A 14,391-nucleotide genomic window follows, 5' to 3' on the forward strand; every position below is an offset into this window, starting at 1 on the left:
TATGTGCATTAGATACCATATTGGTGAAAGGTTTGCCGGTAATTTTGTATTCAGAATCACATACGAGGAATTTTGCCAGAATAGCTTACTTAGCTATTGAATGGTTCCAGCAAAATCCATTATATGAGATTCTGAATACAAAATTACCAGGAAACCTTTTGTCAATATGGCAAAACCACAAATTTTATTGCAAAACATGCATTTTTAGTGGTTTGCAATTAACAGTTACCATGAGAAGTTTGTGCCAATTAAATGCTGCATAAAAGCAGTGCTTATTTACAAGCAAATATGGCAAAAAAAAATCTAAATTATTCTCTCACCAAAATTAAATGGTCTACATATTGGATCCTGTGGGCTATGTATACAACTGGTTACCTAGCTTGAACGTGCTAATAACTGAATGGAGCTCGTTCTAAGTATTATGGATGCAACAATCTCTGGAAATTCTAGTTGGGTAATTACTGGGGCTTACTACACCTTTCAGCATGTTCTCCACAAAAGCTCAGTTAGCATGATATGTCATCATTTGGAGAAGTCTGGGTTCGATTCCTGCCAGGGTGACTGGAGGAATTTTTAAAGTAATTTTCAACTGAGGTTGCAGTTAACCAATCTCAAGTAGGAATAGTCACACCCCCCCCCCCACGAGTTAGTCTAGATTTTTCAGCATACACACAAATCAGACAGATTCTACATATATGGATGTAATTTAAATTTTTATACTGGAATAAAAAATTTAATACAGTATAGAAGAAGTCCCACTGTCTGTACATCAGCTATTTATATTAAAGTGAGAGCTATGTGTGATAAAATGTTTAGTGAATAAGTACTTGCCCACTGATAATTTTCTGTTACTTTCTGGCCAAATGAAAATTTCCTCCAGGTTTGTTTTGCTTTTTACTTCCTCCATTAGAAATGAAGATTGGAGTACCTGTAAACTGCTTGGATAACTTTCAAGGGCTACTATTTCGGATTACATTCCTTAGGCTTGCAGGCCATAAGGAGACTAATATGACTGTGAATGCAAGATGCAGCTATTAATGGAGTTAACAGACTTCTAGCATGGAATGATAATAGAGATAATGACAAATATATTGTTCCAAATTTAAGCTGCCTTTTCAAATCTTTAACATAAATAGCAGTGCACCATTAGATGCAGCTTAACTAATTCACTATGAGTTAGTGCGGCAAGTTCTGAATCAATAGAACGTTGCGTATTTGGGAAATTGATGTTTAAGTGTATTTCTGTTGAGTGTGCCTTGTGATTTTTATAGCCAAGTAAGATGGTAGACATTAAGAGACAGCAAATTTGCAAATTTTGTCATTAATTTGAGACTTAAGTATTTGAGACATAATTTAAGTATTACGTAAGACTTACGTAATACTTAAACAAACATTTGGTAATTGTTATGGGTAGAACAGAAGGTCTTCATCGGTATTTGCATTTCTATGACAATGTGTCAAGTTGGACTGATGAAAATGTTGAAAAAATGAAACAAGTCATCCATGAGGACTGATAACATATGATTAACAATATTTGTGACATTCTAGGCCTGTTGTATGGTATGCCAACGCATTTTAACCAAAAATTTAAACACGAGGCAGATTACTGCAAAATTTGTGGCCTGAATGATGAAGAGAAAGGGAGCCAGCTTTCTGTATACTGGGACTGGCAAGCACAGGCCAGAAAGGACAGAAACTTCCTTCCCAAGGTCATAACAGGATGAAAACTGAGTTTAGGGTTAAGACCCAGAAACAAAGCAGCAATCCTCCCAGTGGAAAAGTCCATCATCTCTACATACAAAAACAGCAAGCAGGTGAGATTGAATGTTAAGTACATGCTGATTGTTTTCTTTGGCAATGAGGGAATTGTTCAACAGGAGTTCCTTCTGCCAGGCCAAACTGTAAAATCATCCAGGATCTTAAGGCATTTGAGGGAGGATATCAGGAGAAAACACCCAGACAAACAGCATGCTCAGGACTGGCCTCTGCATCATGACAATGTGCCACTCCATATGGCTATGTCGGTTTAGCAGTTTTTAGTCAAGAACAAAATGGTGATGATTCTCTCACTCCCTATTCTCCTGACCTGGCCACTGTGACTTCTTCTTGTTCCCCAAAATGAAAATCCAATTAAAAGGACAAAAGATTCCAAGACATCATGGAGATCCAAGCTGATTCACAGAAACTGTTGGACAGCATCATGTAACAGGAGTTCCAGAGAGTGTTCATACAGTGGGAGAAGCATTGGGATCAATGTACAAATGCTGGAGGGAACTACTTTGAAAGGGACAATGCCAACAACTAATATAAGTCTAAATTAATTTTATTGCCCTAGTCTGAAAATTCTTGGCTTGCATTTTTTTTTTTTTTTTTTGCGAGTACTGTACCTTTTAAGATGTTTAAACATATGGTTAACTCAATGATAATGAAAATCTGGCTACTTATGAGAGAGGTAAAACCATTATAAAAGACTACTATCTTTATCTCAGAATTAGAATGGTAAAAACAAAAGGAACAACTTGACTATCTCGCGTGACATGACATTACACCTTTCGATAATCTATAGCTTACTTTATATATTATATGAAATATAATCAATATAATCACAATGTTTCAAGTTCAAACTTGTTTTGTTTGTTTGTATTTGGTTTTTAGGAGCATTAGCAACTAAGGCCATATTGCTCTGGGAATATGCGGTGGTCATTCCCTGACCTTTCCACATCCTCTGTATTTGGTGGTGACAGGATCGAACCCCGGTCTAATCAAGAAGCGTGTGTTACGAACTGCTGCTCCTTCCCACCTGGCTAAGGAGGCACCTGTTCAAACTTGTGCTATTTAATAGTGCTAAGAAATTTAAGAAAAATAAATAAATTGTACACCAACTACTACATGGTGTGATGCTGGAACCTCTGCAACATATGAATATAATTATTCTACACTGCATTTTGAAAAAAAAATTCACTGATATTTTCTCAGAAAAGGGTGTTTTTGAATCATTTTCTAATGCTGATTTCAAAAATAACTTCAGTTTGTTTCCATCATATCAGTTTTCTTCAAAAATCATGAATGAAAATTTAATTTTTCACAAACTTTATTAATCCTGGCAGAATTTGTGCACTGAAATTATAACAAAATGCCACTTTTACCAGACTTTTATATTTAAATGCATGTTGAAAATACTATTAAGAAAGGCAGTGTGGTAAAAAGTCCAACAAACACTCACCCTCATTATAAAAACCGATCTATGACGGATCAAATTTTTGTTTCTTTGATTTTCTTGCAGATCCTTCTACTTTACCATCCTTCTTCAGCACCCAACAATAGTCAGCCATTATGTTGACATTCCACCTTCCTCAATACCTCACCTCCATGTCTTTAATGTTCTGGTGAAACCTCTCACTCTCTTCTTCACTAATACTTCCTAGATTTTCTGGGAAGTAGTAAATGTGGAAGTGCAAAAAATGTACCTTGATATTAATGTTGCAGCCCAGCTCCTTGAAGTTTGCCAACACATTTTCTTGTAGTCTGGATCCTTGCTGTTCCCTAAATTCTCAACAACAGAGAATTGCAAATTATGGTCCAACAAAAATACCTTGTTTTAGCTTCTCTTGGGTGATCGATGGAAATTTAGTACAAAAGTAGTTGAAGCAGGGACCTTCCCGAAGTAAAGCTTTCGCAAACTGTTTCAAACCCAGTTTGATGTGCAAGAGCAGAAGGAGGACAGTTTTTGGGCCAACCAGTAGTTTATGAACTATGTTCTTTGATCCAGGAGAATTCAGGAAACAAACTGCCCCTCTCCGTCCAGACTTTGACATCCCAGTGCTTATTCCTTGCCCAAAAGTCCCACTCACAAAAAATGCAAGGCATTTTTATGTAGCCAGGTTGCCGTTTTTGAGTGAAACTTGGTGACCAAGATAAACACTGGGATCAACATAAAGTTTGCTGAACCTGTGTTGAAGCATCGAGACTGTGGAAAAATGGTAAAACAGTCTATGCCATTTGTAATTCCCATGATTTGGCAGGAGCCTACTAACCACTGTGATTACTGTTACTTTTGCTTAGTTAATGTAGAGGGATACAATGCAAAGAGTAAGAATGGCATTGTGTATCATAATATTCCATCTGCACTAGACTAATTCCACATGGAGATAATCTCCCAATTCCATACCCTCCACTTATATTGAAGAATGTAACAGCAGAGAGTGCTGAAGGCGCCTCCTTAGCCAGGTGGACAGGAGCAGCAGTACGTAGCACACACTTCTTGATTAGACCGGGGTTTGAGCCCGTGACCACCAAATACGGAGGATGCGAAAAGGTCAGGGAATGACCACCGCATACCCCCGGAGCAATATGGCCTTAGTTGCTAATGCTCCTAAAAAAAAAAACCCAAATAAGAGTGCTGAAAGTGAAACTTCTGAAGATGAAACTGGTCTATACACCTGGAGACATTGAGTCTAACCCTCAACTATTTTCACAGCATGAACTCAATGATCTGGTAAGAAATTAAAAGTTACCAAAGAAATCTGCAGAACTCCTTGGTTCTAAACTTGTCAAAAAATCTTCTATCACATGGGATGTTTTCTCATGGTACAGACATAGATAACAAGAACTAGTCCTCTACATTTTTGAGGACGATTTTATGGTATTTTGCAGTAATATAAGTGACTTAATGAACTATTAAGGAATGAATTACAATCCTACACAGTGGAGATTTTTTTATTGACTCAACAAAGAGGAGTCTCAAAGGTGCATGTTTCTACAATGGAAAATAATATGGCTCAATTCCAGTAGCTCATTCTGTGCATTTCAAAGAAACATATGAAAACTTTAAGAAGTTGTTGACAAATATTAAGTATGAAGAACATGACTGGTTGGTCTGTGCTGACTTTAAAGTGAGAGGCATGTTAAAAATAAGAACAATACACAATATTTTATCTTTGCTTGAGGACTACACACACAAATATATATATATATATATAAAAAAGTTTTGATTGTTCAAGCACTTGCGTGAAGACATTTTACTCACTTTTCAGCACAAGTTTGACATGATAACCTCAAAAATAAACTGAGCTCACACTGATGAACACTGCTGTGTGGAGCTCTCAATCAAGAAACAAATGACTGAAGGCAGTGTTGCCAACATGAAGATTTAGTTTACAAATTCTCAGCATTTACTTCTAATTTAATACATTCAATAATACAACTAAAAACATCAACTTAAGCGATCTGTGACAGAAAAAAATTAATAACATTTCTGAAATTAGTGTAAAAAACTGAGTTAAAACAGCTATTCGTTTACAAACATCGAAAACCATGCAGAGTGGTGTTATCAATGAAAATTCCTATACACTTATCTAGTTGACTATCCTACCTGCAAAAGTCTCTTCACAAAAGATTTTACCCTCTGTTCAGAAATATCTTTTTTCAAAGCTTTGTACACTAAATTAAGAAACATTGTCTGTCGAGAAGAACAACTTAAATGAGGATCCAGAACTTTTCTGTACAGGGTTGTATAGAATCTGTCTGTCAATTCATTTCTAGAATCCAACACCTAAATGCAATAATATAAGCCAAATTTAGAAAACTGCATTTAAATAGTTTCGAACATAATTGTTCGAAAAGCATAAAACTGAAAAAAAAAAAAAAAAAAAAAAAAAACAGTTAGAACCTGGATAAGAAATTCCCGCATAAGAAATTTTCCCCTGTAGTAGGTGTGGTTTCTCAAGTCCCAATTTCACCTCTATATATTGTAATATATTATTTTCCCTCTTAAGAAGTTTCCCGTATAAAAAGTTCGTGATGAAGAATACACAGTGTATTATTATAATGACGTTTTCCTACTTAATACATTTTTTTAATATAGAAATTCTTTATTTTTAATATTAAAAAAGATTAAACAATATAAACATTTGGTATTTAACAAGTTATTGCCAAGCATCATTTTAGTTTGTAGTAAACCACCAAAGTAGATGAAATGGCATCGTTTTTTACATCTCATATTGTGAATGCCTTCACAATGAGTTGCCCTGATATTGAACTACCTCCACAATAAGCAACACTTAACCACCGAGAAGACTAATTACTTATTCCCGGCGGATACCACCACTCAAGGGTTCTGGGGTGATGGTATCCGCCGAGAATCCACTGGCAAAGTGTTGCCCATTCAAGAATCCAGTGCTGAAGTGTTGCTTATTCTAGGTAGTTCAATATCAGGGCAACTTGTTGTGAAGGCATTCACAATATCACAAAAACGATGCTACCTACTTTGGTGATTTACTACGAACTAAAACTATGCTATGCACTAACTTGTTCAATTAGTCAATTTTCTGTAGTCTGATGCTTTCAACCTTAAAACCTGCTTAGTATAAAAATTTGGATATAATGGAAGTAACATATTGCAATTGTTTTCATTGATATCCATAATTGGATAGCTTCAACTACGTGAAGCACAGTGAAGCATTTGCCGTTAAGTTCTGATTTTTCTGAACAGTTCTGAATTACTTAGTGGATTGTTCTCTGTCTTATTGTAATTGTGACCTTTTAAGATATGTTGAAACTCCAAAGGAGCACATCCTTCCAACTTGGTAATGGGTTTAAACATAACATTAGGCAATTAGAAATTTTCAGTTTAAAAATATTTCCAATAGGCAGAGTAAAATATTTATAAATTCTGAAATAGTACTTAAAAATCATCTTTAACTTATGTATGTGTATCTTTTCATTTTTATTTGTGTAGTTATCATTTCATACCCTCAGATCATTTTCACCTTCTAAGAAGTTCTAAACCTCCAATCCCTTGGAAAACTTCTTATCCGGGTTCTACTGTATATATATATATATATATATATATATATATATTGACAAAGAAATGAAAAAAAGCATGTTCTCTTTATTGTGGATAATATATAACTTAGGACAATTACTACAAGAACTAATTATTCTATATTGATAACAATAGTAACTGGCAAAAAGGAACTAGGATGTTTACTATTATTGTTTCTTTAGAGAAAAGATATATATAAAAACACAAAAATTAATTTTGGTAATATTAGCATGTTATTGCATTATGTAAAATGCTTCTCATTTGTAGATTGTGGAATAAATATGTGTTTTTGCATCCCATGTAAAAAGGCATTTGCCTGCTAGCTCATACTGTCAGTTGTTCAAAGGTGATATGCATACCAATAGTGAAGAAGAAAAGTGCAATTATTTCTCTTAATAGGAACTTTTCTGTTCCAAAAAAAAGCATCCTGTATAAAGACTTCTTAAAATGAAACATAAGACTTGAAATACCAAAAGAAAATTTTAAACAGGGCCAAAAGATTGATTGATTTAGATTTTATTGGCGCATTAGCAGCTTTGACTATAATGCGCCAAGACCAGGTCATATATACATAGGGCCAAAAGAGATGAGTATTCTTGCACCATACAGATGTTAAAAACATCTAAGTCTCCATGATTATCATGCAAGCTCCACACACCTAAAAGCCAGTTAATTGCATTATTATTTCTCCCTGATTGGGGGTTCCACCTCGTGACGGGTATTGTTACCAAGTACACAGGGTGGTAGTTATTATGTCTGGTGTTACTGTTGGTCGAGGAACTCTCTGACTATCCTGTAAGTGTTCAGGATTGCGACTTTCTGGAGTTCCTTGTAGATGTTTGCTGGGAGACCTATTTCTGCTAGGCTGTTATGTAGGGTCTTTGGCACCATACCTGTGGTTGACACAATGATCGGGATGGTCGTTACTTGTTGCATATTCCACATCACTTTGATCTCCTGTCTTAGGTTCATGTACTTCCTGATTTTTTTCCCATGGGTTTTCTGCAGGTTGCCAGTGTTGGGTACCACTATGTCAATCAGATTGGTAGACTTTTCCTTCTTGTCCACAAGGGTTATGTCAGGTCTGTTGTGCGGGATTGTCCTATTCATTATTATGGTGTGGTCCTAGTACAGCTTGTGGGTTGGGGTCTCTAGTACTGCCTGGGTTTGTACTTGTAGTATGGTACACTTTCTTTGATCAACTGGTATTTCCTTGCTAGCTTCTAATGTATTATCCTGGCTACCTGGTCGTGTCTATGAGTGTACTCAGTCTGGTTGATCAACTTGCATCCTGCAGTGATGTGTTGAATCGTTTCTGAGGCCAGGTGGCATTGTCGACGTGTCATCGACCACTGTGTGCCCCTTGGCTATGTATTTTCTATAGTGCCTGGTGTTGATTACCTGGTCTTGGATGGCCAGCATGAATCTTTCAGTCTCGGGGAAAAGCATCCCGCTCGTGAGCCATGCATTGGAAGCAGTTTTATCTATGCAATCTTGATGGAGATCCCTGTAGTGTCTGCCATGAAGTGTCTTCTCTGCCCATCTTTCTAACTTCATTAGCTTCATTTGTGCCTCATTGTCAGGGGGGGGGGGGACTCCTCGCTTATTATTATTGTTGCTCTTATATTATTTCTCCCTGATTGGGCAATTCCACTCCGTGACTGCTACCAAGTACGCAGGGTGATTGTAATGTTTGGTGTTACTGTTGGTCGAGGAAATCTCTGACTATCCTACAGGTGTTCAGGATTATGACATTCTGGAGTTCCTTGTAGGAGTTCTCTGGGAGACCTATCGCTGCTAGGCTGCTATGTAGAGTCTTTGGCACCATACCGGTGGTTGACACGATGATTGGGATGGTTGATACTTTTTGCATATGCTACATCTCCTTGACCTCATGTCTCAGGTTCGTGTACTTCCTAATTTTTTCCTCATGGGTTTTGTGAATATTGCTAGTGTTGGGCACTGCTATATCAATCAGGTAGGTAGCCTTTTCCATCTTGTCCACAAGGGTTATGTCCGGTCTGTCTGTTGTCTTATCCGTTATTATGGTGCGGTCCCAGTACAGCTTGTGGGTTCGGGTCTCTAGTACTGTCTGGGGTTCATACTTATAGTATGGTACACTTTTTTTAGATGGCCTCCGTAGCCGAGTGGGCAGGAGCGCGAGTGCAGTAGCACACGCTCTTTGAGTAGACCGGGGTTCAAGCCCCTGACTGCTGAATACGGTCGATCTGCCAACCCGCACTGGACCAGCGTGGCAGATTATGGTCCATTTCCCTCAGCATGAATTGTTGAGGAGGCTTCCATCCTGCAGTGGGTTGATAATGGCTGCACTTTACTTTTTTTTTACACTTTCTTTGGTGAACTGGTATTTCCTTGCTAGCTTCTGATGTATTATCCTGGCTACCTGGTCGTGTCTATGAGTGTACTCAGTCTGGGTGATCACCTTGCACCCCACGGTGATATGTTGGATCATTTCTGAGGCCAGGTGGCATCGTCGACATGTGTCATCTGACATTCCGGTCTCCTTTGCAATGTATTTTCTATAGTTGCTGGTGTTGATTACCTGGTCTTGGATGGCCAGCATGAATCCTTCAGTCTCGGGGAAGAGCGTCCCGCTTGTGAGCCATGCATTGGAAGCAATGTTATCGATGTGATCTTGATGAAGGTCATTGTAGTGTCTGCCATGGAGTCTTCTTTGCCCATCTTACTAGCTTTGTTTCTTGTGCCATCTGGGCGGGAGGGGGCTCCTCGCTTAGGTTGAGTGGGGTATACTACTTATCTATCTTCCTTATGGCCTGGTGGAGTGGTGCTGTGTTATTCTCAAAGTAATCCTTCAGGTTAATTATCGCTGTTTTCTGTTGCTCTATCAGGTTTATCAGGCCCCTTCCTCCCTCTTTCTAAGCTATTGCTAGTCTCTCCACTGCTGACTTCGGGTGGTGTTGGCAGCTCTTGGTCATCACTGTTCTTGTCTTTCACATGATATCCTCTAGCTCGGTGTTAGTACAATCTATGACCCCAAAGGAGTATGTTAGTACTGGAGCTGCATAGGTGTTTATGGCTTTAGCTGCGTTCCCTCCATTCAATTTTGCTTTCAGCAGGCTTCTGAGTCTCTGATGATATTTTTCAGTCAGTCACTTCTTGATTTCTTTGTGCTCTAACTGCTGAGCCTGCATCATCCCTAGGTATTTATTATTATTATTCTATTTTAATTTTTTAACCTGGAAAGGCATTCACGAGGCTTCAGTGTATCCCCGGGACCTGAAATTACAAATTAAATTCATTTGGTTTCTGTGTTTAATTTGTAATTTCTCGTCAATATAATACAACATGCAATTGTTTTTGGTCAGTTTATAAGAAATTTCAGTCCAGTTCTACCACTGTATTTATCTATCTAAAATTCATATAAAGTCATTGATTTCTGGTTGAAAAGCATTATTTTGTACTTGTTCTGGGAAAACTTGACTGGTTTATGAGAGAGTTCAATATGTTTCATTTTTGAAAATGCTGCAAAAGCTTTGAATGCTTCATGACGCCAGGTCAAAGTACCATAACAGATAATGCGCAGCTCTACTCATGACAGATAAAACTACAGTCCAACCAGAATAGATATTCATTTTAAAACAGATGATGTCACTGCTGTTATTATTACAGTGGGGCTTCGACTTATGATACATTGACATCCGATATTCTCAGGAACCGATATACCTTTGATATGATCTCTTATTTTAATTTTAAGGACGAATGATATTTACAGATACCAATGACTTTCTGATACAGCTGGAATGATACATGGGTGGAAATTTTCATCTTTCATCATCACTTTCATTACTTGTACGATTTTTCTCAACAAATTAGCGTCTTTGTTATCGTTGAACAATGTTATTGTTTAACATGTGGCACAGTCCTTGAGGTTGTCACAGACATTCTCTCAGATATGCCAGACAAGCTGTTCTTGCTACCTGGGAGTCTAAAACGCTGATGGAACTGATATTCGGGTGACACTTAAGTCAAGTGGACCCAATTTCGGCGAAGTCCGGACGGTCTGTGACAGCCAAATCCTCTGCTTGCACCTTCACGATGGTGGGGCTGTTAGTAATCCTGGGTATAACCTCCATGCACAAGTACATGGTGGGTGACCACCCAGGTGTGAACCAACGTAAGCAGGGGTCGAGGTGTGGCGCCCACACCACATGGAGGAACGCCGCCCCTCTGTGTTACCAGGCAGTACTAGGTGGTAGATGACTCTCATCAACCGGTGAAATACCACCACTTTGCTTATTGGAGGCTTGAAGTGGTGGAACCCATGTTTAGTCTCTAGAGCTAAGTTCCGGCCAACCCTTCCCTATCTCTTCCATCATGCAGTATGATTGATGATTTTTGAGGTTATGATGAATGTCGTGGCGAGATCCAATATTCCTTACATTTCGAGGGTACAGCTCTAAAACGGTGTTCGCAGGCCGGCCGCTAGATAGTACACCGGACCAAACCTATTGGTAACTCTCTAGGAGGCTTCCGGATCAGCTAGTGTATAATCTTGCTACCTCTACTCTGCCAGGTAGTGACTGGAGGGAGTCCGAGTAGTGTGTATGCGGGTAGCATTGTCGAGGCCACGTTATGTCAAGGATCTGGGTATATTCTTACCACATGTACGCCATATCCAAAAATTTCATTACTTCATACAGCATGTCCCACCCACTTTTTCTTACTATTGAATACACCATGAATTGTCAAAATAATAGAGCAAGCTTATCTGCGAAAAGATCTAAACCTCCCAAGGACTTCCTAATTCATTTCACAAATATACGTGGTCTTAATTCCAATCTCAACGATGTCCATTTCCACTTGCAGTCTTCCAAACCCCATGTACTTTTTCTGACTGAATCTCAGTTATCAGTTGATTCAACTACTTCTCATCTCAGATGTCCAAATTATTTGCTGTATGATTCCTTTCGCCTCAAAGGTGGTACTGGTGCATATGTCCGTTCTGATATTCCCTGTCAGAGACTTGGCAATTTGGAATCTCCTCTCTTTGATCTTCTCTGGCTTAAAATCTCTCTACCTCATTGTGTCAAATTCATCTGTTGTCTCTACCGTTCTCCCAACTCCACTAATCACTTGGAGCTCTGACTTCCTCTCTTTGCAACTTGACTTTCTCCAGTCCAACTTTCCTAACAGTGAGGTAATTTTCCTTGGTGATTTTAACGTTCGCAACTCCAGCTGGCTTCCATTTTCTAGTCACACCGACCCAGCAGGTCGAGATGCTGAGGCTTTTGCAATTACTAATGACCTAGCACAGATTGTTCATTTACCTACAAGAATACCGGACAATCCTAATCATACAGCCAATACGCTTGATCTTTTTCTCACAAACAACCCTTCCAAGTACAAGGTCGAAGTGAGAGGTCCTTTAGGCACTTCAGATCACAACTTGGTGATTGTCTCTTCTCCAATGGAACCTTTATCTCATGGCTATTCCCAACCTCGTATTGTTTGGCATTACAAGAATGCAAAATGGGATGACCTGCGAGACTTCTTTTCTTCTTTTCCTTGGTCTGATTACTGTTTCAAAACTTCTGATGTCAACGTTTGCTCAGATCGTGTCAGTGAAATTATTCTTGCAGGAATGGAATCCTTTATCCAACACTCCACTTTAAAATCTCGTCCTTTATCTAAACCTTGGTTTTCCAATAAATGTGCTAAGGCTGTCCAAGAGAAGAATGTTGCATATCGTAATTGGCTTGTTTCTAATTCTTCAGTTTCATTTTCTGCCTACACCAAAGCTCGCAACAATTGTAAAGCAGTTATTAATCAGTCCAAACTAGAGTTTGAACAGGCTAAGAGTAGAAAACTTGCTTCTTGCCCTAATGGTAGCCGAGCATTCTGGTCTCTTGCCAAAGCTATTGGCCGCAACTTTTGCCCATCTCTGCTCCCACCTCTGTCCAAACCAGATGGTTCTGTTGTCACTTCAGCCAAGGATAAAGCTGACCTGCTAGCATCCCATTTTTCTTCCAGCTCATGTATTAATGATCTTGGTAAAACACCTCCCACCATTCCTAACACGCTCCATTCAATGCCTCCTGTGGTCTTCCGTCAAAAGGATATCAGAAGGATTTTGATGAATCTTGATGCTAAGAAAGCTCCAGGTCCCGATGGTATTTCTCCACTTGTTCTCAAAACTTGTGCTCCTGAACTTACTCCTATTCTTTGCCGCCTTTTTTCACTTTCTTATTCCAAAGGTGTTTTTCCTTCTGCTTGGAAATTTGCTCATATCCAGCCAGTTCCTAAAAAGGGTGACAAATCCCTCCCATCCAATTATCGTCCCATTGCAATTACTTCTACTCTTTCTAAAGTAATGGAGAAATCAATTAACCGCCAACTCTTAAACTACCTAGAAACCTTCCGTCTGATCAACGATCGCCAGTATGGATTCCGTCAGTGTCGATCCACTGGTGATATTCTGGCTTATGTAACCCATTTATGGACTAATTCAATGGAAAGGTTCGGTGAAACACAAGTAGTTGCTCTTGACATCTCAAAGGCTTTTGATCGTGTTTGGCATAAAGGTCTTCTAAACAAGCTTCCATCTTATGGTTTGCCAACTGTTTTTAGTAATTGGTTATCCAGTTTTCTCTCTGATCGCTCACTGAGGGTGATGGTAGATGGCTCTCTGTCTTCTAACTTCTCCACTAATGCCGGTGTCCCCCAAGGTTCAGTTCTTTCCCCCACTCTTTTCCTCTTGTATATCAATGACCTTCTTCCATTGACTGGAAATCCTATCCATAGTTTTGCCGATGATAGCACATTGCATTCAACTTTCCATTTTGAGAAACCTTGTCCTGCTCAATCAGCTTCAAGTTCTCGAAAATCTGCTGCCAATTCCTTAAATGCCGATCTTCAGGTAATTCTCCAGTGGGGCAAAGACAACTTAGTTGATTTCAACCCTTCTAAAACTCAGTCTTGTCTTATATCTCGCAAAAAGGATTCTTCTGCTCCTATGCTTATCTTTAGTGACACTCCGATTTCTAGGCAAAATGATATATCTCTTTTGGGGATTACCCTGACTTCTAATCTCTCTTGGCACAAGCATATTACAAATATTGCTTCCTCTGCATCTAAAAAACTTGGTTTTCTCTTTCGTTCTCAGCGTTACTTTTCTTCCAAACAGCTGCTCACTCTGTATAAATCGCAAATCCGCCCTGCCATGGAATATTGTTCCCACATCTGGGGTGGTGCCCCCAAAACCTCTCTCAGGCTTCTTGATTCCATTCAGAAGAGGGCAGTTAGGTTAATTAATGATCCATCTCTAACAGAGTCTCTCCACTCGCTTTCTCATAGACGTACTGTTTCTGCTGCATGCCTCTTCTACAGATACTTCCATGGGCACTGTTCTTCTGAATTGGCTTCTATAATTCCCGCTCTCTCTTTCAAAACAGTCCGAACACGTGCCGCCACCAGCCAACATCCATTTACTGTCCAACTTCAAACCCACAGAACCAACTTTTCATCTTCCTCATTTATTCATTCAACTGCCGTTTTCTGGAACAACCTTCCTTCATACGTATTTCCTG

General features: G+C 39.0%; 1 protein-coding gene across 1 annotated transcript in view; it reads right to left on the minus strand.

Moving 5' to 3' along the window:
- The window catches only part of Noc1 (Nucleolar complex protein 1), a 72,742-nt gene that overhangs the window by 12,334 nt on the left and 46,017 nt on the right, over positions 1-14,391 (minus strand). The window contains exon 11 of the mRNA XM_090376452.1: positions 5,372-5,551. Within this exon, the coding sequence (XP_090232578.1) occupies positions 5,372-5,551 (180 nt within the window). The remainder of the gene's footprint in view (positions 1-5,371; positions 5,552-14,391) is intronic.

The sequence above is a fragment of the Mastigoproctus giganteus genome, chromosome 6, assembly GCF_048544385.1.
Source record: "Mastigoproctus giganteus isolate SK-2022 chromosome 6, ASM4854438v1, whole genome shotgun sequence".
NCBI classification, from domain to species: Eukaryota; Metazoa; Arthropoda; class Arachnida; order Uropygi; family Thelyphonidae; genus Mastigoproctus; species Mastigoproctus giganteus.